The sequence below is a fragment of the Stegostoma tigrinum genome, chromosome 18, assembly GCF_030684315.1.
Source record: "Stegostoma tigrinum isolate sSteTig4 chromosome 18, sSteTig4.hap1, whole genome shotgun sequence".
Classification (NCBI taxonomy): domain Eukaryota; kingdom Metazoa; phylum Chordata; class Chondrichthyes; order Orectolobiformes; family Stegostomatidae; genus Stegostoma; species Stegostoma tigrinum.
In genome coordinates, this window is record NC_081371.1 from 24,279,476 (window position 1) to 24,303,220 (window position 23,745).

The following is a 23,745-nucleotide window of genomic DNA, read 5'->3' on the forward strand; positions in this document are numbered from 1 at the left end:
ATGATTAATGAGTATTTTTTGGGCTGGAAGTTGGATTGGTATCAGGCCCCTACTTTTCTTGGTAAATATAAATGTAAATATATAAATGATCTTGGTGTGCAAGGTCAAATTCAAAAGTTTGTGGACACCACAAAACCTGGGAGAACTGTAAAATGTGAAGAGCACGGTGCAGGACCTTTGGCATTTTATGGAGTGGCAAAACAGCAGAAATTATCTCATTATAGCATGTTGATAAGGTAAGGCTGCAATCCTTGCCTTACCACTCATAATCCGTTTATAGCAAATGTTTTTCCTACTCCTGCACTCATTTTCTGGTCTTCATCTGTTCATCCATTTGCTGTTTCTCCATTTGCTTCATGATTTAATTTTGTCCGTCAGATAGATGCTGAGAAAAGTACTTAGAAGTCATTAACAAAACCTTAAGTCATTTCTTGGAAAAAATAACCATGTATTCAAATCAGGCTAATAAAAAGATTTGTAAACTTTGACCAAGGTCAGAAAGGAGAATATTCAACCCTTGATTCTGCCCAAGGCATACCCCAAATCACCACACTCCTCTCCACTCCATTTCCCCACATCTCCCTTCCCCATCCACCTCCCCATCACCCCTTCCCACACACCACCCACCATGCCACTCCTGCCACCTCTCCACCCTATACTGCCCCACCCCATCCTTTACTTCAGAAGAGTGGTGAACTGTGGACAAACTCTAAGAAAATCTACTTGAATTGAGAATCAGTGGAAAGTTTTAAGATTCCCATTGTAACCATAAGTTTTAAAGAGAAATTTAAACTTCAATTTAACAGCTCATAGGGAAATTGATAGCAGAAGATGGTTGAGTCAATATGTAAAGATTTCTGAAAATGAGGCTTATGACCAGTGGAAGAATAAAGCATCTGGGTTACTTCTTTAACAAAGAGGAATCAAGATATAGCCTGCACATTTTAGTTAACATCCAGAAGCAGGATAAGAGCAAAGGCTTTTTTTTGGAAATGGAGTTTGATGATTTGAAGATGGATAAAGGATTGGACAAATTGCTAACTTATTTTAACATGGATAAAATTTACCAGAAAGATTATTTTTTGACAATTGATGAGAGATGTCAGATTTTGATAAATTTAGAAAGACATGCTAGCACCATAGAAGAGCACATAATGGAATTCTGTGTGTAAGGCTGCGGAAATTTCATTTAGAACTCCTACCCGCCAGTCAGTGCTGGTACTTAAGTTATTGAAATGTGCCAAAGTATCAAGAATTGATAAACTTCTAGTTCTGACCAGAGTTAAATTTGTGGATAGATATACACTGCTAGAACAATGATCAGAAATACTAAAAAAAAATCCATTGAAAATTTTCCTTTCCAACAGTGTTTGTAGTGCAAAGGAGGCAATCTATGATATGACAGAAAATAGAGAAAACAATGTTAATAAATTACGAAACTAGATATATATCACAGGTAACATTTTTGAAAGAGAACGGTAACTAAAAGAAATTAGAACCAAAATGCTATGGATAAGTTTAAGCATCTGACATTTACAATAAGGGAACAAACCCCAGAAATGCTTGGGTATAATTAATCAATGTTTCAGGTGCAAAATCTTACTTGGAAGCACTTGATAGCCAAGTAGAGAGAATGATATTAACTCCGTGCTGTTATCTATTCAAGTGTACAAAGTGAATTTTATTTTGCATATATTTGTTCTATTATCTTATTTAGAGTGTTTGTTAGGATTATGCTCTGCATTTAAGCCTCACAACAATCTGAGTTGGAACTATTTATTTTGCAGCTAGGAAATGCTATAAATATGGTTAATACACTTGTTGATAACACTGGAGCTCTGAAATGCTGGTGTGAACAACTGGAAGTCAAATAGGCAGGACCTCTGCCCACCATAATGTGCCAAATATACCATCATTACAATATGGAGAGGCGCACAGCTATCTAAAAGTAACTTCAAGAGGATCTTGTGGTTATGATGGTATCTCTATCTCTGGGCTTCAAGTCCTACCTGCCATGGAGGTGTGTTGTAACATGTCTGAACAGGTTGATTAATGAAAATAATGAAGGGCGAGCATTAAGGTCAAGAGCAACTTACTAGTACAGCAAGGCCTCAGTCTGTTAGGAATATTGGAACAGGATAGACCATTAAACCTGCCAATCAATATTGCATGTGGCTGATCATATACTTCAGTGCCTTTTACTCACCCATCACCATAACCCAGTACTTCATGGTAATCAGACATCTATCAATCTCTGCCTTAAACCTATTCAAAGTCTGATCTGTTACATTTTGTCAATGTGAGCATTTGCAATTGCCAACCGCCGAAGAAGAGCAACCGCCAAAAGTTGCAGAAGATCATTCTCCAGAATGGCCTGAAAGTATTGAAGAAAATTAATTCATTTTGGCTGAATAGAGGTGAAATTAGTATACCATGGCAAGTCATTTTTAAATATAAACAAGTCCGAATACAAAAAACACTATACCAAGATCATATGCGCAAGTTACACGAGCAATATTGCGTATTGAAAGCACAAAACAGCTAGCATACAAATTTATCTACTGTCCAGTGAATGGTTTTAAGTGGTGTATTTTGTTCTTTTTTTGTGAAGAGAGGTTAAGACCAAGATACTGACTAGTCTGTTACAAATCAATAAAGTAAACAACTTGTGAGGCCTTGAGTTTTCCTTCAAAGAGTTGGAGCAAAAGAAGTAACATGAATGGATGGAGTCAGGCTCCCACAGAACCAGGGTTTTAGTTTAGCTTGTAGCATTTGTTAGGGCTTCATAGCTGCCATACTTCTCTCCCTGCTATAGCAAAATGCTTGAGTTTTCTCTCTCTGCTAGAATTTTCTCTTGATGTTCTTTCCTCATGGACTGGAGAAACATTGTAGGCGAGACAACCTAGTTCACTGATTTTGCCTTTGCCAAGAGTGTGTTTCTGGGAAGTTACAATATTGGAACAGTTGCTGTTTAGTAGTTAAAACATCTGTAATTCTGTTAATTTTTCCCAACAGCATTAAAGTTAGACCTATTCTTCTCTCTTTTGTTTGTATTTTAACTGTAGAGTAAGAATAAAGCATGTTTTGCTTAAAGCTAAGTAGTGTAATCACAATCAAATTACATATGGAACACAACACCTTACACTTACTTGCCTTTAAGTAAGAAAAAAGTTAGGGGCTAGGCTACCTTCTTGATATTTTTGAAAGGGGTTTGGTCTAGTCCATAATACTAGTAATGAATCAAGATATTAAATTACTCTTGAATGCATGTGAGGCATGTCAAACATATCATCCCAGTAGTGGAGGAAGCATCTATATGCAAATAATTTTCCATCCACTTCTTGAATTAAAGTAGTAACAGATTTATTTACAGAGTATGGGGAAGATTTCATTCTTGTGAATGATTACTTCTTTAAATTTGCTATCATTCAATGACTTAGCAACACAATAAGTACAACCATTGCTGACATAATGAACTCTATTTTAAAGGTTATTTTGTGTTCTAGATCAGATAGTTTCTGACAACTGACTGCAGTTTACTGACACAAACATTTTAGGACATGTAAACTAAGCAGGGAGTGACTCATATCACGTTGACATCCCACTATTCAAGCTCAAAGAGTATAGCAGAACTAAAAGCACCTACTAACAAAATCAGTTATCATAATCATCAAGAAACCAAATGAGATTTTCACATTACATTGTTACATTTCCTTGTTACACTGATGGAGACAGCATTACCATCCCAGCATAGCTTAAGCTCAGAAGGTGATCATGGTGGCGGCGGGGGTGATGGTATGTGGTGAAGATGGAACTCTGGATTTGGCCAACTTGGCAGGAATGGCGTTGAGCTTGGTAATGCTGATTTAATTTATGAAATGCTGAGCCTGGAACTGAACAGGATGCAAGGTTTGAGCCTGAAGGCTGGAAATAGAGAGAAGCCCTTGGGAACAAAATAAATACAATTACATTTTCCCCGAAAACCACTTAGGATCCTCACTTACATTTCGCATTAGGTTCCTATCTGTTTCAGGTGAGAGCACTAGCTGCCATATCAAGGCCTACCTAGTAAGTGCATTGGACAGGCTATGGACAGGTGAAAAATGACCCTGACATCTCTTGGAGATAATGCTGGTTAATGGCGTAATATTAGAATTCCAGCACTATGAACACAACTTAATCTAACCGTGAGAGAAATTTACATCAAAGGAGCCATCAAAAGTAGCTGTGAGTAAACTTAGCCAACAAGTACCCCAGATATTGACTTATGTTAGAAGTATAAATGAAATGCATTGGTCTCCAAGAAGAAATAATATCTCACCAGATATCTTCTGAGGAGGAATTGAGGGGATCCTTTTGCCAGACATAAAAGCATCCTTTTCTTTCCTCTTCTTTGTGCCTTGATGAAGATTCAACAGCCCACAGTCAGTATTTAAGGCTCTACTTGCAATTGTAGACTTAGGCCGGCTCATATCAACCAGGTTAGCAGATTTACACTTTATGGTCATTTTGTCAGTGATCCTGTCAGGGGAAGACTTGTTTCCTGTTCCACCAACTTCTCCAGAGCCATTCTTTTTCTTCATTAGTGATTTTGACAGAACAGTTAGATCATGTTGAGTGAGTTGGTCTGTTACTTTCTGATTCAGATCTGCTGTAGTCAGTTTAATTCCAAGGACCTTTTCATTTTTTAATTCACTTCTAGAAGCAACAGACTTGACAGGAAATACTCCATCAAGGCTCAGTGATCTTGCTGGGTTATAGGGGATCCACACTGCTTGACTGCGATCGGAATGAATGCCCCTGAAATGATATACAGGCTCCATACTTCTCTGTAATCCTCTGTACCCGGGTGGCACAACTTGTGGATAATCAGGGTAAGTTTCCAGAAGTTTCTGTTTAGCTGTGGTCGTCATCTGGAGTTCCAAAATGATTCGCTGACTCTGAAACACAGGGATCCATATAGCTATTCCAGGTTGAACCTTCTCCGTTCTACCATTCCAGAAGTTCACTATCAAACCTTCAGCGCATGCATGATCTAAAAACAAAATTAGAATTCAGTTTTCCTCCTATTGTTTCTTCTTCAGTTTCCTTCGAACTTGCATTGGTTTTCTTGTGCAAATATATCTAGACTGAGCATTGAGAGTGAACAACATTAAAGATAAAGTTAATAGCAGGCTGAATGGAATGACTGAAGGGAAGAGCACACAAGTAGGATTGCAGAACCACAATTGTTACAGTGCAGAAAGAGGCCTTTGGCCCATCATATCTACACTAGTTCTCTGAGAATATTTTAATTTAGACCATTCAACAGCTTTTCTTCATAACTTTGCACATTTAATCTATTCAAATAATCATCTAACACTCTTTGGAATGTCTAGATTAAACCTGCAGTGCATTTTAGACTCTAATTATTCACTATGAGAAAACATTTTATTCTCACCTCTCATTTGCTTCTTCTGCAATTACTTTAAATCTGCACCCTCCTCTCCTTGACTGTTTAAGAGTGGGAACAACATCTCCCCATCTATTCTGTCCTGATCTTTCATAATTTGAAAACTACTACCAAATTTCCTCTTAGTTTTCTTCTCTCCAAAGAAAACAGCCTGAACTTCTTCAATCTATCTTAACAACTGAAATTTTTCATCCCTGGGACGAGTCCCATAAACGTCTTCAGCACCCTCTCCAATGCATTCACATTCTTTCTGAAGTATGTGCTTTGCTGCTACATACTATAATCCTAATACTAAAGCTGAGGTTACCATTTACTTTATTAACTTCTCTCTTTACCTGTACTACTACCTGAAATGACTTATGCACAAGCTCCCAGATCTCCCTGCTCCTGCACACCTTTTAGAGTAATTTCCTTTGTTTTTTTTTGATCTCTGCATTTCTTTCTACTAGAATGCATCACCTCACACGTATCTACATGAATTTCATCTGCCACCCATCTATCCACTTCACAAACTTATCTATGGTCTTTTGAAGCTCTGGACTCTGGACCCGTCTCACTGTTTATTCTTCTAAACTTTGTGTTGTATGTAAATGATGAAATTTTCACCATATACCAAGGTCTATTTCATTAATATATTTCAGCAAAAGGAAAGGTTTACCCTTTAGAAACCCCACCTCAAGCCTTCCCGCAGCCCAAAAATATCCATTAACAATTACTGCCCATTTCCTATCAGTTAACTAATTTTGTATCCGCATTAGTACTGTATCTTTTATGCATTGAACTCGAACAAGGCTGTTTTGTAACCTGTTTTAGAAGTCCATATATACTAGATTAATAATATTACCTTCATTAATGTCTCCAAAAAAATTCCAGCACGTCAGTTAATTTCCCTTAAATCTGTGCTGGATCTCCTCAATTATTCACATTTGCCCATAAAATTTCTTCATTTCCCAATTATTCTTTCTTAAAGTTTCCCCAACAATGTTAAACTAACTGATTTGTAATTGTTGAAATTATCCCTGCATCTCTTTTGAAGAAAACAAATGGAAGGAGAAGGCGATGAGCCTGTAACAAACTGTTGGGGCACAAAAACAGAATAGTGTGTGAAGTTTTGTGTATAATTGGTAATTAAAGGGAAAGTCCAGTAGGTTTCAAAGCTTACATGAGGCTCGTCTCTTAAAAGCACATTATGAAATCTCTAAATTTTTTTCACAAGTGGACTGGATTCAGTACTTCAAGAGCAATGCAGCTATCTGAGGAGGACCAAGAAGAACGGCAGAGAAGTGACAAACCATATATGAAATGTCAATAGAATGCAGTAAATCGGCTCTATCTCAGGCACAGACACCTGGTAATAAATACACTGCAAACCATAGGAGGCTATGGCTGAGCTGGGCATGCCAACTCCTTAAAGGTGTCCCACCTATGAGCTAAAGTGAGTGTTACCACATATTCCTATCAATATCTTTCAATCACACTGCTAAAGTCTTGTAATGTCATTGTTGAGGTTAAGATAAAGAGATGGTGGTTATTAATATTCTTTGAGCATATATAAATAAGGGGCAGCTAGGACACCAGGTTGTTTAGATGAGACTTAAAAATGCTGAAATAAAAGCAAAATGCTGGAGAAACTCAGATGGTCTGGCAGCATCTGTGGAAAGAGAAACAGGATTAATATTATGAATCTGACATGACTCTACCTCAGAGCTGAAAGGGGCTAGAAAATTGTGATTTTTATGCTGTAGAGAGAGGGGGAGGAGGGGCATACAGCTCACATGATAAGGATGCTCAGGGCAAAAGTCAAAGGGAAAGCTTTCATGACCAGGATGTTTCCTGGGCTAGAGAGTCTGAACTATGTTCAAAGATTAGATAGGCTAGGGGTTGGTTTATGTGGAGCTGCAAAGTTTGAGACAGACATGATAGTGGTGTGTAAGGTTGAGGGGCATAGATAAGGTGGATAGGAAGGCTCTTTGTCCATTAGCCAAGGGGTCAATAACCAGGGGGCAAAGATTTAAAGTAAAAGGTAATAAGGTCAAGATGACAGTTGAGAAATGTTTTCAGCCACAGGCTGGTGGGAGCCTGGAACTTACTGCCTAAATGAATGATTGAGTCATATTTTAAACAGTACTTAGCTACTAACTTGCATTGCCAAGAGTTATGGGCCAAGAGCTAGAAAATGGGATTTGTGTAGTCAGATCTTTGTTGACTGGCTTGGTCATAATGGGCCAAATAGCTACCTTCTGTGTTGTAAATGTCTATGAGAATTATTTTAATGTAAGTTAGGGCTGACTGCATATCTATTTAATGTTAGTTATGGCAAAACCTAACTGGTTTAGGTTTTGATAGGTATCACTAATTGTTCTACATCCATCTATTTCTTCCATTGTGAGCACGCTAGATGTCTTTGTGTTGCAGGGTTAAAAGGGATTAAGAAGCAAGAAATGGTGTGGAATTGAAACTTATTTTTTAAGGCAGATTTTTCTCTCGTTTATTCTAATAGCAATTTTGTTGCCTAGTGTGGAGATTTTTTTCCCCAAAGGTTAATATATTAATGTGTGAGCTCTCCATTTTAAATGAAATAGTGCTTGCCTTAAAATATTGTTGATACCAAAAGATCACCAATCAGAAGATTCATCTCGTACATATTGCTTGTGTGTTTTAGTGAAATTCATTACCTGAATTTAACCCTCGTTCCTCTCTTCCTTGTAACACCGTCCCTGGGCCATAACAGTCCATGTCAATCTCCCATGGTGCCAAGACTTTGCATCCCGGTCCAATGGCATGTCTTTGAGCATCTTCATAGTGTATGATATCATGAAGGGCAGTTTCATGCATGCGGCAATGGACCTTTCGTTTTGTTTTCTTATCCTTGTCAAACTGCACCAGGAATCGACCTGGACATCCCTAAATATAACAGTTTATCAGATACTACGGATAATGCATGGCATTATTTTGGCTTTCAAAGGACACATTTTTTCTCCGATCTCTAGTTTTAATAAAGAGGGAAAAGCAGCAGCTCAGAATAAATAGTCAATGTGAACATATTAACCGTTCTATTCTGAGGTGCGTTTGAATCCAACAGTAGTGTCAATATTAATAAACAGCGAAAACTACACATTTACTTGTTAAAAACATATTATTGGGAAATCATAAAGGTTCTGCACAAAATTACATCATGATTGCAGTGGGGGCAGTTAATTTTGAAAAAAAAGGACTGGTCAAAAACTTAAATCTCTAACAATTTATTCACAGCTGGAATAATATTTCTCAGTTTCAATGGTTCGTTTTCTGGGCTGAAGAGCTTGACAGACATTGTCAGAATGTGAATCTTATCTCTACATTTAACTGGTAAATGATGCGCCAATTAGAAATTGCTTGAAAATGTATTGGAAATTGATCATGTGCTGACACTTTTATTAATCAAAATCTCCAATATGCATTTTTCTGCAGAGAGCATGGAATTTTTATCATAGCAGAAAACTGAAAAAAACTGGCTGTTATTGGACTCGCAGATAAGGAGATTTATCATAATCCAGAGGTGCTAAATATTGGCATTAGATTCAAAATAAAGAGCAAAAGCAGTTTTTGTCAATTTGCACTAAAGCACTTGCAGTTCATAAGCAACACTGGCCATATACAATGGAGAGTTCTCACTACTATGAAATATCTAAAATCAATCTGAGATTGAGTGGAGCACCATCCTTTTCCCACCATTTAATTGATGGATATACTTAGGTGGACTGGATTAGAGTTATGTTGTTGGAAGGTGTAATATGAGAAAAAGTTGAAGCATAGGAAGAGGCATGCCATCTGCATGGGAAGGGTTTGAAATTCTGCATCTCAAGAACACATGAGAAAAACAGTGTTAAATCTTAACAAAACATCATATCAACCTCAATCTCAGGAAGGTGCTGCAATTTCAGGAGCATGAATAATGATCAATGTGGTGTGATGGTACTGTGCTTTTGAGAGGGATTAGTTCTGTGCTGTTTCTGAGGCAGAAAGGTGTTTCCATTGGTGTAAAAATGTCCCTTTCAAAAGCAATGAGTAAACAGCTTTGAGCTCCTGGAGTGTTGTTTTTTTAAATTAGACAAAAGAAGCATGAATGGGTAGAGTTATGCTAATACAGATCCAGGGTTTTAGTTTTGCTTTCAGTTGAAGTTGAATTGGGGTTTGAAGCTGCTAGATATAGCTCTGTCTGCTGCAGCTAAAAGTTGGAGTTGTTTCTCTCCTGCTAGATTGTTTATTTTGGTGTTCCTTTCTCCTCGACTAGAGATGGCACATGAGACAATCTGTTTTGCTGAGTTTGACTTTGACAAGCGTTTATGGGATGCTGCTATTTTAGAACAGTAAAAGATTAGTAGTTAGCTAAATTATTCTTTTGTTAAGTATTTCAATAGAGTTAAAGTTATGCCCATTCTTATATTTTCTTTGTATTTGACTGTGGTGTAAGAATAAATTGTGTGTTGTTCAAAGCTTACTAGTAGACTGATCGAATCACATCTGAAACACAGCACCTTACACTTGCTTTTTAATAAGATAAAAGTTAAGGTCTAGGCTATCTCCTTGATATATTTTGAGGGAGTTTGGTCTGGCAATGGGGAGATAAAGACACGTAACAAATAAACACCTTAACCTCTTGGCCAAGTCTTCCCAGATAATAAAATCCATCATATTCCCTTTGAGCCAAAACACGAACTCCCCTTATCAGCTGTCCCGCATAGGAATCAACTAAATCTCCTTTTGTTATAATCTTCACATCGTAAGGATGCAATGTACTGCAGCTACAGGGAAGAGATCTGTGTAAGTAAGACAGGTACAGAGAATATATATCATATATACAGGATATACAGTAACTACTTGAAAAAGATTAGTTGAAATCTAAATTTTTGATCTTGCTTTGTGTGTAACAAAATGTTTGGAAAAAAAACAAAATTTTGTGTTTGTCTTAATGCAGGTACTTGCAAAGTAAATGATTCCCAACTCCTGTAAAGTTAGGGTACATTCCCCTCTTCCGAGAACTGGAGAATTGGCGAGTCAAGACTTCTAGTAAGTCTCTTAGTCATCCCAGTCCTAACCCACTTTCTTGGGTCATTGCTATAGTAAGTGCTAACAATGGAATACAATCAGGATTTCCACTATAAGAAGGGCAGCAATCAGTCCAAAAACAGAATTTTAGAAGTGCTGCAATGACGACAACTACATAATCTGCAGGAGATTAAACAGTCCAAGGTACCCAAAGACATCCTGCTGATGAGCTCCAAGTCCTAAAACCTACCTCTCTGATTGTGTTTTTGGTCACGCATTTGACTATCTCCTATTGTAGTTTGTAGCTTGGGGCGGCACGGTGGCTCAGTGGTTAGCACTGCAACCTCACAGCACCAGGGACCCGGGTTCGATTCCGGCCTCAGGCGACTGTCTGTGTGGAATTTGCACGTTCTCCCTGTGTCTGCATGGGTTTCCTCTGGGTGCTCCAGTTTCCTCCCACAGTCCAAAGATGTGCAGGCTAGGTGGATTGGCCATGCTAAACTGCCCTTAGTGTTCAGGGTTGTGTGAGCTCTCGGGGGACAGGTCTGGGTGGGATGCTTCAAGGGGCAGAGTGGACTTGTTGGGCTGAAGGGCCTGTTTCCACACTGTAGGGAATCTAATCTAATAATCCCAGCTAATGGTAATACTGGGCAAGTCAGGGTTCTAGAGTGAAACCTAACTCAATAGATCCAAAGTTTCATTTTTTTGCAGTTTGGCTACCCTGGTGACCAGTCACTGAACATATTCATAGCAGGTTACCAATGTTCTTTAAACAAAATAAAATAGGTTTAGTACATAAAAGAAATAAAATTAACCTATAGATACTTCTGAATGATCTGACTATAAACATCAACCAGGAAAGGTTCAACCCTTTTTCCCATCAATATCGTTTCCAATTGCTCAAACCCAGTGAATTATTATCTCTGACCTTAACTTTAAGATTTCTTACTTGCTACTGTTACCAGCTCTTTCTAGTCCTGACAGCCTGGATTTCATTCCACTTCTTAGAAAATATAAACTACCGTCCTGCTAGGATGACTTCTTTTCTTCTGAACTCAACCTACTAATGACACTGATCATTTGTTTCAGAGCAGATCATTAAACTCAGCTTTGTAAAAATTCAGCAGTTAACTCCCCTGGAAGTTTATGTAGTCATTTAACTTCAGTCATGTGTTTAATTGAAAAGATATCTAAGCCCCTTCACAAATGACTTTCTGACTTCTTAAAATAATATAATCTTCAGAGTTAAACCCCAAATTGCTTTTTATCTACTTTAAAATCCAAATTCCCAAACAATAACAGTACATACATTATCACAGCTCAGTGTCAGATGCTTTTGATATCTACTATTGTGAAGTCTCTTGAAACATTTTATTATATTAATGGTGCAATATAAATGCAAGCTACTGTTATTGTTGACTGTAGTCAGTGTTTTTTCCAATCTTTGTTACTGATCAGCTGTTTGAACTGCTAAGAAGGTCATCTCTTCAGGGTAGAATATAAACATCATGTTGCTCCTCATAATGTTATACCTGAAAGGCACAGCTACATGTAACGGTGCAGTTCGGTTGTAGGGATCCACACTCAATGCAGCAGCCATGCTGCAGCAATTCATCTCTGTAGAGTTTGTTCTTATTGGATCAGAGTAATTGAATTGGTAGACTGGGATAAGCTGCAATGATAAGATTTCCAGGGCTGCTGTTAGGAAGATTTGTAATATTATTTTCAATTTTTATCATTATAAATATTTTAAAATGTTTTGTAATACTTTGTAGTCATCACAATAACGATCATTGTTGTCTCAAATATTAGCATCAATAATCTCTGTTGGAAAGGATAGTGAGCACAAGAGAAAGCTCTCAGTATCAGATTTGATACAGTCAGAAGGGGTCCATGAGAAAACATGCAAAGTGCTCTGTAAAGAACCCCATAAAGCACTCTGCCTCCACAGACCTCCCCTGGGGCCCCTGTTATGAGGGTCCTCACTGCAGAAACAAGGTTACTTCAGAAAAAAATGTAAGAGTTTGCGCATTGTCTTATCATAATTGTTTCTTTTTAGCAATTTTCCACTGATACAGTGAAATGATTTGTGAAGTTGGGTCACACTTCAAATATATCCTGTAATGATTTGTGGATTCTACATGTTCAATTGCAAGCATTAGCCACAATCCAGCAAACAATGAACAATATACTGAAAATTCTGTATCCCATGGCTAAAACTACTCAAAAGGAGTAGTTTTAATGGATAATTGATAATGTTACAATCATTTCATACACAGATATGTTATTGTTTGTTAAATTATAATATTCTTGCATATGTTGTAATCTGTTCTGGTTTACTTGTAAACCTTATTTTCACCTCAGCCCTTTAAATAGTGGCTGTTGCTGGCTACCTGTCTCTGATTTGTATGCCTTTAACTTTGCAACTGATTTTAATTGCAGGTTGCTATTTGCTGATGGTTATGTTTCTTGTTTGATCCTTCGTGGTTTGTTGTTATCTTACAAAGAAGACAAATTTTGAACTACACATATATAAATGTAGTACAAAAATTTGCAAATATAAAGGCTAAAGCCATACATGAGATGTAATTTGAAAATTGTGGTTGGTGGAAGAGCATGGATGGGCATGGATGGTATGAAGGGCCATGGTGTTGAGTAGACCATGACTTAGCATTGAGGGTATTAAGGATCAAGGGGCTCAAGGGGGTGCATAGCTTGCTGGAGAGATGATGGGGGCAATAGGAGTTTTTTTGGAGGCATACCTTGGCATGAGGCCACGGAAGACACGAGGCAACATGGGTTAACATTTGTGATTGGTTGAGAAAGAGTCATGGCTGGAAGGATGTTCATGTTTATACTTTATTTTTAAAATTTTCATGGAGTTCTGGATCCCCAAATCAGCCTTCTGGCCAGCCAACTTCTGCATCAAGAAATGAATTTCAGGGTCACGAATAGGAGTGGAAGGCTGTTGCAGTTGTCCCAGAATTACAAATCTGTCAATGGATTAATCAACAATTGGGAACGAGGAGAATAGGCACAAGAGTGCCAAGTGGGCTGAGCACTGCAACAAATAGCAAAAGAGAAGAAACAGATGGAAAATTATAAGAGATTAAAAAGGGTTAGAGAGAACAAAAGGAAATTGAAAAGAAGAAAGGCAAGGATTTAGAAGGTTTTGTGGCACTAGGGCTGATGTTCTTAAAATCGTGCCCAGATCATTTTCAGGCTGGTCTTCAATCGCCTCTAAAAAGGATGGATGATTTAATTGTTTTAAGTTTCACTGGATATGATAGCGAAAAGTGATACATTAATTTCAAAAGTGATGTTATCAGGCATTACTCTAGTCAAATATTCAGTCACCTCCTATGCAGCTAAGGCTTGAATTTTGCTGTTATCGTTTGCTTCATTTCTTGATTTGATAATTTTGGTCTAGCGTTGTAAGTTTTTTTTCTTGCCACTGAGAATCTGAGATGTGAAATTTTACACTTTGCCATTATTTAACACCTTTTCTGTATTTTAAATGTTAAATCACATGAATCTCAAACACAGCCAATACAAAATGGTCAACATGAGAGTGGAAAATTCTACAAAATAATTTCAGTTTGAAGAGAAGTATTGAATGAAAGTCCCAATTTTAAACATGTTTACCTAACATGTTACTTTTAATATAGTTGCTGTAATATTGGGGAGTATAAACAAAATACAAAATAATTTAAACTCCTGGCAATATCCCTTGATCTTTCATTTATATCTAAGTGGATGAAACTACCGTTTTATATTTTTGAAAAGAAGCTATCTTGTTACGCACAAATTTTAGCATGTCCCTAAATATAATGCAATTATTGAAAGGCTGCTATTGTAGACAGTAAAAGACGCTCCCACAAATCACAAATATTAAATCATCAGTAAATGCAAATGATTACTATTATTATTTTAGACATTTTGAAACCCACTTGTTTTGTTGATTCACTTGTGTTGAGTCTTGCTGCTTGAAAGGAAGCACCAGTCTGCCACGCTATCTTTTCCAAGCACTCATGAACTTCAGATTCATTATAACTTTCCATCACATAAAGCGTGTGTACTGGTCGACCCTTTGCTGCATTCATCAAGATAGTATAGACTTCCTGAGGTTTGATGTCAGGTATCCCATCTGTTATTAGGTAAACTGCATCTGTTGCTGGATCATCTAATGCAACAGCTAAAGCATGTTGCATGTTTCTACCAGTTTGACACTCCAGAGATCTGATCCATGGGATAATTTTCTCCACTGCCTGAGGTGTGCAATCAATCAAATTATCACAGTATTTTGCAACCTAGGGAATAGGTAAATAATAAATAAATGTTAAGTTACTCAGTTTTGTGTAACTAAGCAATCGATGTTTTACACAGCAGAAGGTTTGGACGGTTTCTACCTTTGTACAACCAGATCAGATTGTCAGAAGTCAAAACTGGGATAGATTGTGGTGTCATATAATTGTCTACCATTATAAATTTTAAACAACACTGAGACAGGTTAATATAAGGTTTGAAATAGAAAAGAATGTGAAGGGATGCAGGCACAAGCAGTTTTACTTTCCCTTTCCGACCACATGAGTGGCCTCACCATGCTGGGCTGAACATGAACTAGTGATATAATTACAATAACTGATCTAGTTAAATACTTATTTGTGTGTATAATGTTAATCTGAACTCTACTTAATTTTTTTGACTTAAAAAACTAAAGAAGCAACTTACTGAACAACATACCTTGCCAGCAAATGCAATAATGTTGAATTTGCAGTTAATCAGTGCATAGGCCTGAGTGAACAGGGTCTGGATTAGATAGTACTTCACTGCTTCTAGTTTGGAATACATGCTCTCAGATATGTCCAGAGCAAAGATCATATTTTTGTCTTTAATATTCCTGTAAGGAAGGCCCCAAGTACAAAACAGAGGAGAAAAGACTGCCATAACAGAGCCCCTGAAATGAAAAAAATGTAATTAATTATGCACCTTGTTGAGCCTCCAGTTTCTGTTCTTCAGATCCTATAAGGTGTTTAAAACTGACGTCCCAGAACTCAGTGCAGCACAACCCTTTTCACAATGTACGAAGGAAAATCCTACTTTCAATCTTTTTTGCTCAAATACAATGTTACTTTTAAGGCATTATATACAATATAATTCTACATCCAAAATATTAGACCCAAAAGCATTTCCCTATTTCCAACCTTTTTCCACAAACACTAATTGTCCCATATGCAAAATATGCCATCAAATAACAATCCACTGTTTCCCCATTATTGCACCATGCCATCTCCAAACATGACACCCAGTATAAATTATGCCCAAAATAGATCTTTTATACAGATCACTAGTGGAATGGTATTCTGTGGTGTGCATTGAGGATAGACCTCCTGCAATAACACCTTTGAAACAGCACTACAGGATCTGATGTACCTATCCAAGCAAGTAGACATGGCCTCAATTTTAACATGCCATCTGAGAAATAGCACCTCTGTCCTGGCTACCTGGCCAGTCACATCAGCCTGGTCAGCAAACAATTAATATAGCTTGCTTAGTCCACATTTTAGTTTGTAATAATACAAGTTAGAGCAGATCATAGTCAAACTTTTGGTTAAATTTTAATTAATTACAAGTTACTTACAGAAGGTTTGTTAGGAATAGAAGAGACACATTTATTAACAAGACCTTACAGATAACAAGAATTTACAGCTGTGAAGATTAAAACTGGTACCAATAAGTCAAAATAATAATGATGAGAAGAATTTCCCACCACTAAGGTCGACTGCTTGAGTTCCTTGTTGATGAAATGAAGAGGTTAATGCTTGAACTCAGCTGCAATTGAATGGTTGTTCTTTCGTTCCACATGTACACTCCATACAACAGCACCAGACAGACAAGATTCCTGCTGGCACGCCATGTGTGGCACTTTATAGTTGCCCAGTTATTTGACAGCTTTTTGCTCAGGTCAACTGCATTCATAAATCTATCAATCCCGTCGTGTTCACCCTCACCTTCAACAATAGTTTCAAGAGTTCATGCATTTTGTTATCGCTAAGATTGAGTCCGATCTATTGCCTTTATTAATTCATCCTTTCATTTAATCCACCAAACCTCCTACAACAAAAGTTCCCTGTCCTAGCCCTAAATTTGAATCTTTCTCCAGTTTCTCGCCTTATGCCACTTCCAAATTATGCCATCTCCTGTACTCTCAGCCCCATTTCCCACTAACTGCTGTTTACCCAAATTCCATTCCTGTTTCCCATGTTAGCTGATACTAACAATGAACAATATTAAAAAGAGACCTCCTCAATATTGTTTTGGTCTGTACTGAGAGCTGGTGAGGTTTCATTTCTATCTAAGCATAATGATGAACTAAAAGTACTCCTCCAACACACCCCATCCTCCTGGACACCGCCTCAAGGCTTCCTACCCTCCCTTGACCTCTTCATCTCCAACTGCCATCAAGACATCAATTGCTTCAACCTCTCCATCCCTCTCACCCACTCCAACCTCTCCCCCACAGAACGTTCAGCCCTCAGCTCCCTCCGCTCCAACCCTAACCTCACTACAAAACCCTTGGACAAGGGAGGCACAGTTGTAGTATAGCGCAGACCTCTACATTACCAGGTCCAGACACCAGCCCTCTGACACCTCCTCCTACAGCCATGATCATGACCCCACCCCCGACCACCAAAACATCATCTTCAGGCCATCCACAACCTCATCACGTCAAATGACCTCCCACCCACAGCCTCCAAGGTCATTGTTCCCTCAACCCCGCACGGCCCGCTTCTGTCTCGTTCTCAAAATCCACAAACCTGACTGTCCTGGTCAACCCATTGTCTCTGCCTGCTCCTGCCCCACTCAACTTATCTCCACTTATGTTGACTCCATTTTCTCCCCCCGGTCCAGGAACTCCCCATCTACATCCATGACACCACCCATATCCTCCACCTCCTCCAAAATTTCCGATTCCCTCATCCTCAACACCTCATCTTCACCGTGGACGTTCAGTCCCTATACACCTGCAGTCCCATACAGATGGACTAAAGGTCCTCCGCTTCTTCCTGTCCCGCAGCCCTGACCAGTCCCCCTCCACTGACAATCCTCATCTGCTTGGCTGAACTCAACCTCAGCTCAACAACTTATCTTTCACCTCCTCCCACTTCCTACAGACAAAGGGGATGGCCATGGGTACCGGCATGGGCAAAAGCTATGCCTGCCTCTTTGTAGGATACATGGAACCATCCCTCTTCCACAGCTACACTGGCCCTAGCCCAAGGACATTTTTCCCTCCCCACCCTTATCTGCCTTCTGCAGGGACCGTGCTCTCTGTGACTCCCTTGTCTGCTCCACACTCCCCTCTAGCCCCACCACACCCTGCACTTTTCCCTGCAACCGCAGGAAGTGCTACACCTGCCCCTACACCTCCCCCCTCAACCCCATCCCAGGCCGCAAGAAAACCTTTCATATTAAACAGATTTTCACCTGTGGTATTTTGTATCCGCTGTTCCCGATGTGGCCTCCTCTACATTGGGGAAACCAAGCGGAGGCTTGGAAGCCACTTTGTGGAACGGTTCGCAACAAACAACTGCACCTCCCAGTCGCTAAACACTTCAACTCCCCCTCCCACTCCTTGGACGATATGTCGATCCTGGGCCTCCTCCAGTGCCACAGCGATGCAACCTTCAGGTGGCAGGAACAGCAACTCATATTCCACTTGGGAACCCTGCAGCTCAATGGTATCAATGTGGACTTCACAAGCTTCAAAATCTCCCCATCCCCGACCTCATCCCAAAACCAGCCCACCTCGTCCCGCCTTCCTAACCTGTCCGTCTTTTCTCCCACCTAACCACTCCTCCCACCTCCCTGAGCAACCTCCACCCCCACCTCCTACCCACCAGCCTCATACCGACCTCCTGGACCTGTTTGTCTTCATTTGACTGACCGACCCCTATCCTAACTCCCCACCTACACTCACCTTAACTGTCTCCATCCCTGCCTCCTTGACCTGTCCGTCCCCTCTCCACCTATCTGCTCTTTTATCCACTTCCATCTACCTCCCCCATCTATTTATTTCAGAGTCCTGTTGTGTTCATCCAGCTCTACACCTTGTTATTTCAGATTCTCCAGCATCAGCCATTCCTAATAGTTCCCACTATCTAAAAGTACTGCCTATCTCCAGAGATTTTAAGTTTTGTTCTAGACTTACAGTAGGAATATACAAGATATCTGAGAGCAGTTCTAGATAGCTGACGAATTGTCTGGTCAAAAGTTCTTTTTTAAAGGAGTTTGAATGCAATTGATTTTGAGAGAGTTGGAAAAGAAAGGCTTTCCTGGTGCTGCATTCTGTACATAGTGTAAAGTGGAAGTTGTTGAATAAGGAAGTTCAGAGAGAAGGGAAAGGAAACATTTGTCTTTTTCTTTGTTTTTCAGCCTCCAGTAATTGACTTTAACTTTGGTGCAGGAGAAGAAACTGATTGCTAAGTAGCTGGTAGGTAATTCCACTTACTCTAATTGCAATAAAGATTTTTTAAAGTTACAATATGGCAGACTAGCTCAGTAAAGTGGAGTACAGCCTGCAGTATGTTGGAAGTTGTGGATGCACCATGTGTCCTGCACAAACATATCTGCAAGACATATAACTGGGTGCATAAGCTTGAGCATTGGAGTTCAGAGCTCAAAGTGGTGGCTGAAGACACTGCTGTCTATCCACAAGTCTGAGAACTGTGTGTGGTGCACTTAAATTAAGACTTACAATTAGAGTTAGCTTTACTGTTACATATACTCACATGAGTACAGGGAAGAGTTTACAAGTTGCCATTTACAGCACCATCTTAAAATACAGATGCTTAGGAATAAATTAGAATAATAGAAAAGCATAGGAATAAAATAGAAAAATGAAGGAATTAAAAAGTAAACAAGAGTAGAGTTCATCTTCTGAACAAGGGGTCGACAAACACAAATACATGGCTTTTGCAAGGTCTCTGCCAGATTCCACAGCCAGAAGTCCTTGCTGTGGGCACTGCCTCTGCTGCAGCCAAGTCCACACTTCAGGCACCATCACCGCCATAGCCAAAGATCCCTGAGTCAGACCCCGAGTCCATGCTGCAGACCTACCACAATCAGGAATCTTTTTCTGAGCACTACCACTGCTACAATACGCATTGCCACAGACGACAACCTGCTGAGTTCCCGAGTCCAGGTTCTGGGCCTACCACAGCCCCATAAAAGGCACCAAGCACCACTGTAGCTGATGACACACCAAATCCCTGAGTCCAGGCTCTGGGCTTGCTGCAGTCAGGAATCTTTGATCCGGGCACTGCCATTACTGCAGCCAACCAACACTGTCAATTCTGCTCCGCGTTCTCCACAACATCAGAAGAGGAAGAAAAGACAGAAGAGGAAAAAGTAGAAGCATATGGAGCAGACAATCTCCAGCCTCCTGGGCTGTGACTCCACTGCATCTTGAGAGAGCTTGGGAGGGTTAGGAGCATATAGGCAGAAAGGTAATGAATGACTGAGGCAGGCAGGCAATGCATGAGTCCCCTGAATCTTGATTGTTTGTTTATTTTCCAATTTGATTACTAGTGAGGGAGATGGCTCCTCATGGGAATGCAATCAGAGCCAAGTTTGTTTTACCATGGGAGGGTTGGCTGTAAAGGAACGGAGGAAAATGAGGGAAGAACAATAGTATTTAGGGATTCCATTGTCAGAGGAATAGACAGACATTTCTACAGCAGTAAATGTGGCTTCAGGATGGTGTATTGCCTCCCTTGTGCCAGGATCAAAGATGTCACAGAACAACTGCTGGACATCCTTCTGTGGGAGGGCAAGTAGTCAGAGGTGGGGTTCCACATTTGTACCAATTACATGGGTAGGAAGAGATTGAGGTTCTGAAAGCAGATTTTAGGGAGTTAGGAAGGAAATTGAAAAGTAAAATATCAACAGCAGTCATCTCAGGTTACTCTCAATGCCATGAGATACTTGAGCATAGGAATAGGAGGATTTATCATTTGAACACATTGCAAGAAAATTAGTCCAGGAGGGACTGTATCAGATTTCTGAGAGCTTGGGACCAATTCTTGGGCAGGTGGGAATGGCTCAAGTTAGATATATCACACTTCAACAGGAATGGGACTGATATTCGCCCAGGGAAATTTGCCAGTGCTGTTTGGGAGGGCTTAAACTAGCTTGTCAGGGGATGGGAGCCTGAGAGATAGTTCAAATCACAACAAAGATGGTAACAGAAAGTAACAAAACTGGCAAGTGAAATCAGGAAGCAAATGAATTGAAGGCAAACATCAACTATGCTTAGAATGCAAAATAATGCAAAAAAAGGAACATTAAATGTGCTTTACCACTGGTGTGTCTTGGATAGTCAATTTCACTGCCCATGTTCCCTTGCTGTGCGTGTGTCTGACAGTTGACCTCACTGCCTGCCCACATTCTCTCACAGTCCACACATGGATCATTATGCCCTTGCATGACTACCACTTCTAGGAGTTTTGCAGCTGGAGAAAAGTGCACGCTTTTAACAGGCTTTACCATCATGTTTCTATTTGATCCAGATGGACTACAATTGCAGATTAATGTGAGTTTTGGAAATACAAACTAATGAATAAGAAGTATATTTGGAACTGATGCATGAGGCCAGTATATTACAGTACTAAAAACAGAAGAGGTTATTCAGCCCATCATGTCCATGTGAGCTCCCTGCAAGAGCAGCTCAGCTAACCCTGCTCCACTGCCCACTTTCTGTAGACCTGCAGTTCTTTTTTCTTCAACTGACCATCAAATAAGCCTGTGCTGGATGAGAAAAATATTAGGGGAACGCTACTGCATCCCATATTCAATATCCAAGTAATCCAAATCAAGCAGGAGCTCCAAACCAAATTGCAACCACAGAATTGATCTCCAGCGCATCGCAGTTGAAAGTAGCAACATCTGGATGTTCTAGAGGTTTGGATCCAGAAGTTGACCTGATGAGTGATGTTACAAAGTACAAGGTGAAACAATACCGATGAGTGGGAACCTGGGCCATTTAAAAAGAAACCAAAAACCGAAAATCCATGAAAATGATTTTCTGCTCACAACTGTAAAACAGAAGAACATTTGCTTTCTTTGTCTCTAAAGTAAATTGATAAGTAGAAGGCAATGAACTAAAGGCTGTATTTGAAAGCTGAAGCCATTTGTTTGCAAACCAGCAACAAAAGATAAGACCAACGCTGAAGCATCACTTCATGTGTGCCATCTTCTGGCAAAATCATTCACAAATGGTGAAGTAATTAAAAACACAACGATTATGGCCGTTGACTCCATATTCAAAGATTTAGTGAATAAAGAAGAAATAATGGAAATCTAGAGCTTGTCATTTGGTGCTCCCACAGGAGCATGATGTGCATTATCCATTGGCATCGTTCAGCAACTACTGCAGAATCTGCCGATATGTCTGATACAGCCCAACTGATTGTGTTTTTAAGGTCATAATGACTAAGGAGGATCTTGTCACCTTTTAGCCCCTTAATGAGGTCACAAAAGGCGAGGATAACTACAATGAATTCAAAAGGCAGACGCTTGAGATAAGCATTCTAATGATGACACACCAGATATACTTGATGCAAATGTAGGCTTTCTTGCATTTTGTAGAAACAATCCTGATTTCTACTCTTTCATCAATTACCACAGTATAATCCACCAGCAAACATTAATAAGTAAAGATAAGATGGTAGCCATCTGAATTCACATAATAAAGATTGGTCATTTGAGGACCCTCTGAATATTAGCCAGTGCCTGTGAGAGCACATCCCTGTGCAAGTGAGAACCTTCAAAGGAGAGAAAAATGTTAATAATCTTGGCTTGGATGCATATCAATGCAGTGGCGTAGTCGCAAATGGCTAAGACGATCCTAAATACCTGGACTCTGACCCTGAGTTTGTTAAGATTTTTATAGCTTAGATTTTTACATGGTTTCTGCCAGGAAATCAACATGCATCCGAGGCACGGAGATTCATCAAGCATTTATCTCCATTGCAGTTGCTGCCAGACACTTCAATAAATATTGGCATTACTAGTATCAATGGTCTTTTACCATTGCAACCATAAACTGAGAAAATGTGAAGGCATAATAAATTAAGGAAACACATTTTCATAACCATCCCAGAAATGGACAATACAGTTAGCATGTTCACATATGCACAAAATGCTCCCATTATAAATATTGAACAATCTTCAAATTCACTATACTACTGAAAAGGGACTCACAGCAGGATGAAATAATCCTTTTCCTTTTAATATCTGGATTGCTTCTTCTCTTGTACACACTTTTTCCATCCAGTACTTTGCTTGAAGCTGTAGGGTATTCCTTGATCCTTTATGCTTGGATCTCAATTTGCAAAAGTACTCCCTCAACTTGTCATTTTCCCTGATGTATATCTCTTTGTCTGACTATATCTGTTATAATGATTTTCTCTCAGTCCACAATTCTGAATATGGGTGCCTTACTTTTTGTTTGTAGTTTTCTTTTCAATGACATATATGTTCATTTCTTCTGTGATTTGTATGCTTGTAATTTTTCCAGTATATGGCTCCTATATGACTGCTTCTTTCTGTGTGTTCATCTCCCTGCACTTATGCGGATCAGTTTCAAAACAACTGCCTGGAAATATGTCTGTTTGTGACTTCCTCACTCATTTGTACTTTTCTGTGTTTGTTTTGTAACTCTATGTCTTTCTACATTCTATTTTAGTTATTAGACATTTATCTCAGTAACTCACTGTATCAATCCCCTGCTGTCTCACTTCGTTTCTATCTTGAAGCCTCCCTCTAATGAGTTTATGTTTATGTTGTTACCTAGGAGACCACGTACAACTAGAGCACACTAATCTTTCAACGCAGAGGTAGTTTAAATTACTGTTACTAACCATATTTTATGATTCTTCAGCTAAACATTCAGGTTACTACCTGCACCACTGTCAGCTACAATTATTGAAAATGATTATTAAAGTGAACAACTTCAGTAACGGAGTGAATCAACTGAACTGTTTTTGCATCCAACATTTTAATCTGGGTAATATCAAGCTTTTGTTTCACTGCATGTTACTAAGGCAAAGACAATCCAGTACAAAGATGCAGGATTCTTAATATAAAATAATTTTAACCAACCTAGAGCTAAAAACAGAGAAAGAATAGGAACAGGAGTAGACCATTCAGCCCTTAAAGCCTGCCCTACCATCCAATGTGATCATGGCTGAACATCCTACTCA

General features: G+C 39.3%; 2 protein-coding genes across 5 annotated transcripts in view; one reads left to right on the forward strand and one right to left on the reverse strand.

The window, feature by feature from the left end:
• Positions 1-18,958, forward strand: part of adck2 (aarF domain containing kinase 2) — a 45,947-nt gene extending 26,989 nt beyond the window's left edge. Inside the window, exon 9 of one of the 2 annotated variants that reach the window (XR_007249388.2) lies at positions 18,917-18,958. The gene's annotated coding sequence lies outside the window, so the exon portion shown is untranslated. Of the gene's footprint in view, positions 1-4,702; positions 4,778-18,916 lie in introns of those variants that run through there. The other variant, XR_007249387.2, reaches the window with a different exon arrangement.
• LOC125461095 (uncharacterized) lies at positions 685-23,292 on the reverse strand. 3 transcript variants are annotated; one of them, XM_048549474.2, is made up of 8 exons: positions 22,745-23,292; positions 15,224-15,437; positions 14,431-14,790; positions 12,013-12,152; positions 10,083-10,251; positions 8,128-8,356; positions 4,322-5,035; positions 685-2,374 (listed from the first exon to the last, which is right to left on the reverse strand). In XM_048549474.2, the coding sequence occupies exons 2-8, from the start codon at positions 15,425-15,427 to the stop codon at positions 2,358-2,360; spliced, it is 1,833 nt and encodes a 610-aa protein (XP_048405431.1). In that variant the 5' UTR covers positions 15,428-15,437; positions 22,745-23,292; the 3' UTR covers positions 685-2,357. The 3 variants fall into 3 exon arrangements, with proteins under 3 accessions (XP_048405431.1, XP_048405430.1, XP_048405427.1); XM_048549473.2 differs by lacking the exon at positions 685-2,374 and adding an exon at positions 3,846-3,943 and having other exon boundaries at positions 10,083-10,236; XM_048549470.2 differs by lacking the exon at positions 685-2,374 and adding an exon at positions 3,846-3,943.
• Positions 23,293-23,745: the final 453 nt, after the last annotated feature.

Coding starts and splice junctions, on each gene's coding strand:
- LOC125461095 (XM_048549470.2), bottom strand. CDS start 15,427: ATGGCAGTCTTTTCTCCTCTGTTTTGTACTTGGGGCCTTCCTTACAGG. Junction 14,791..15,223: donor TTATTGCATTTGCTGGCAAG/GTATGTTGTTCA, acceptor CCTATTCCCTAG/GTTGCAAAATACTGTGATAA. Junction 10,252..12,012: donor CATGTAGCTGTGCCTTTCAG/GTATAACATTAT, acceptor TTACTTACACAG/ATCTCTTCCCTGTAGCTGCA.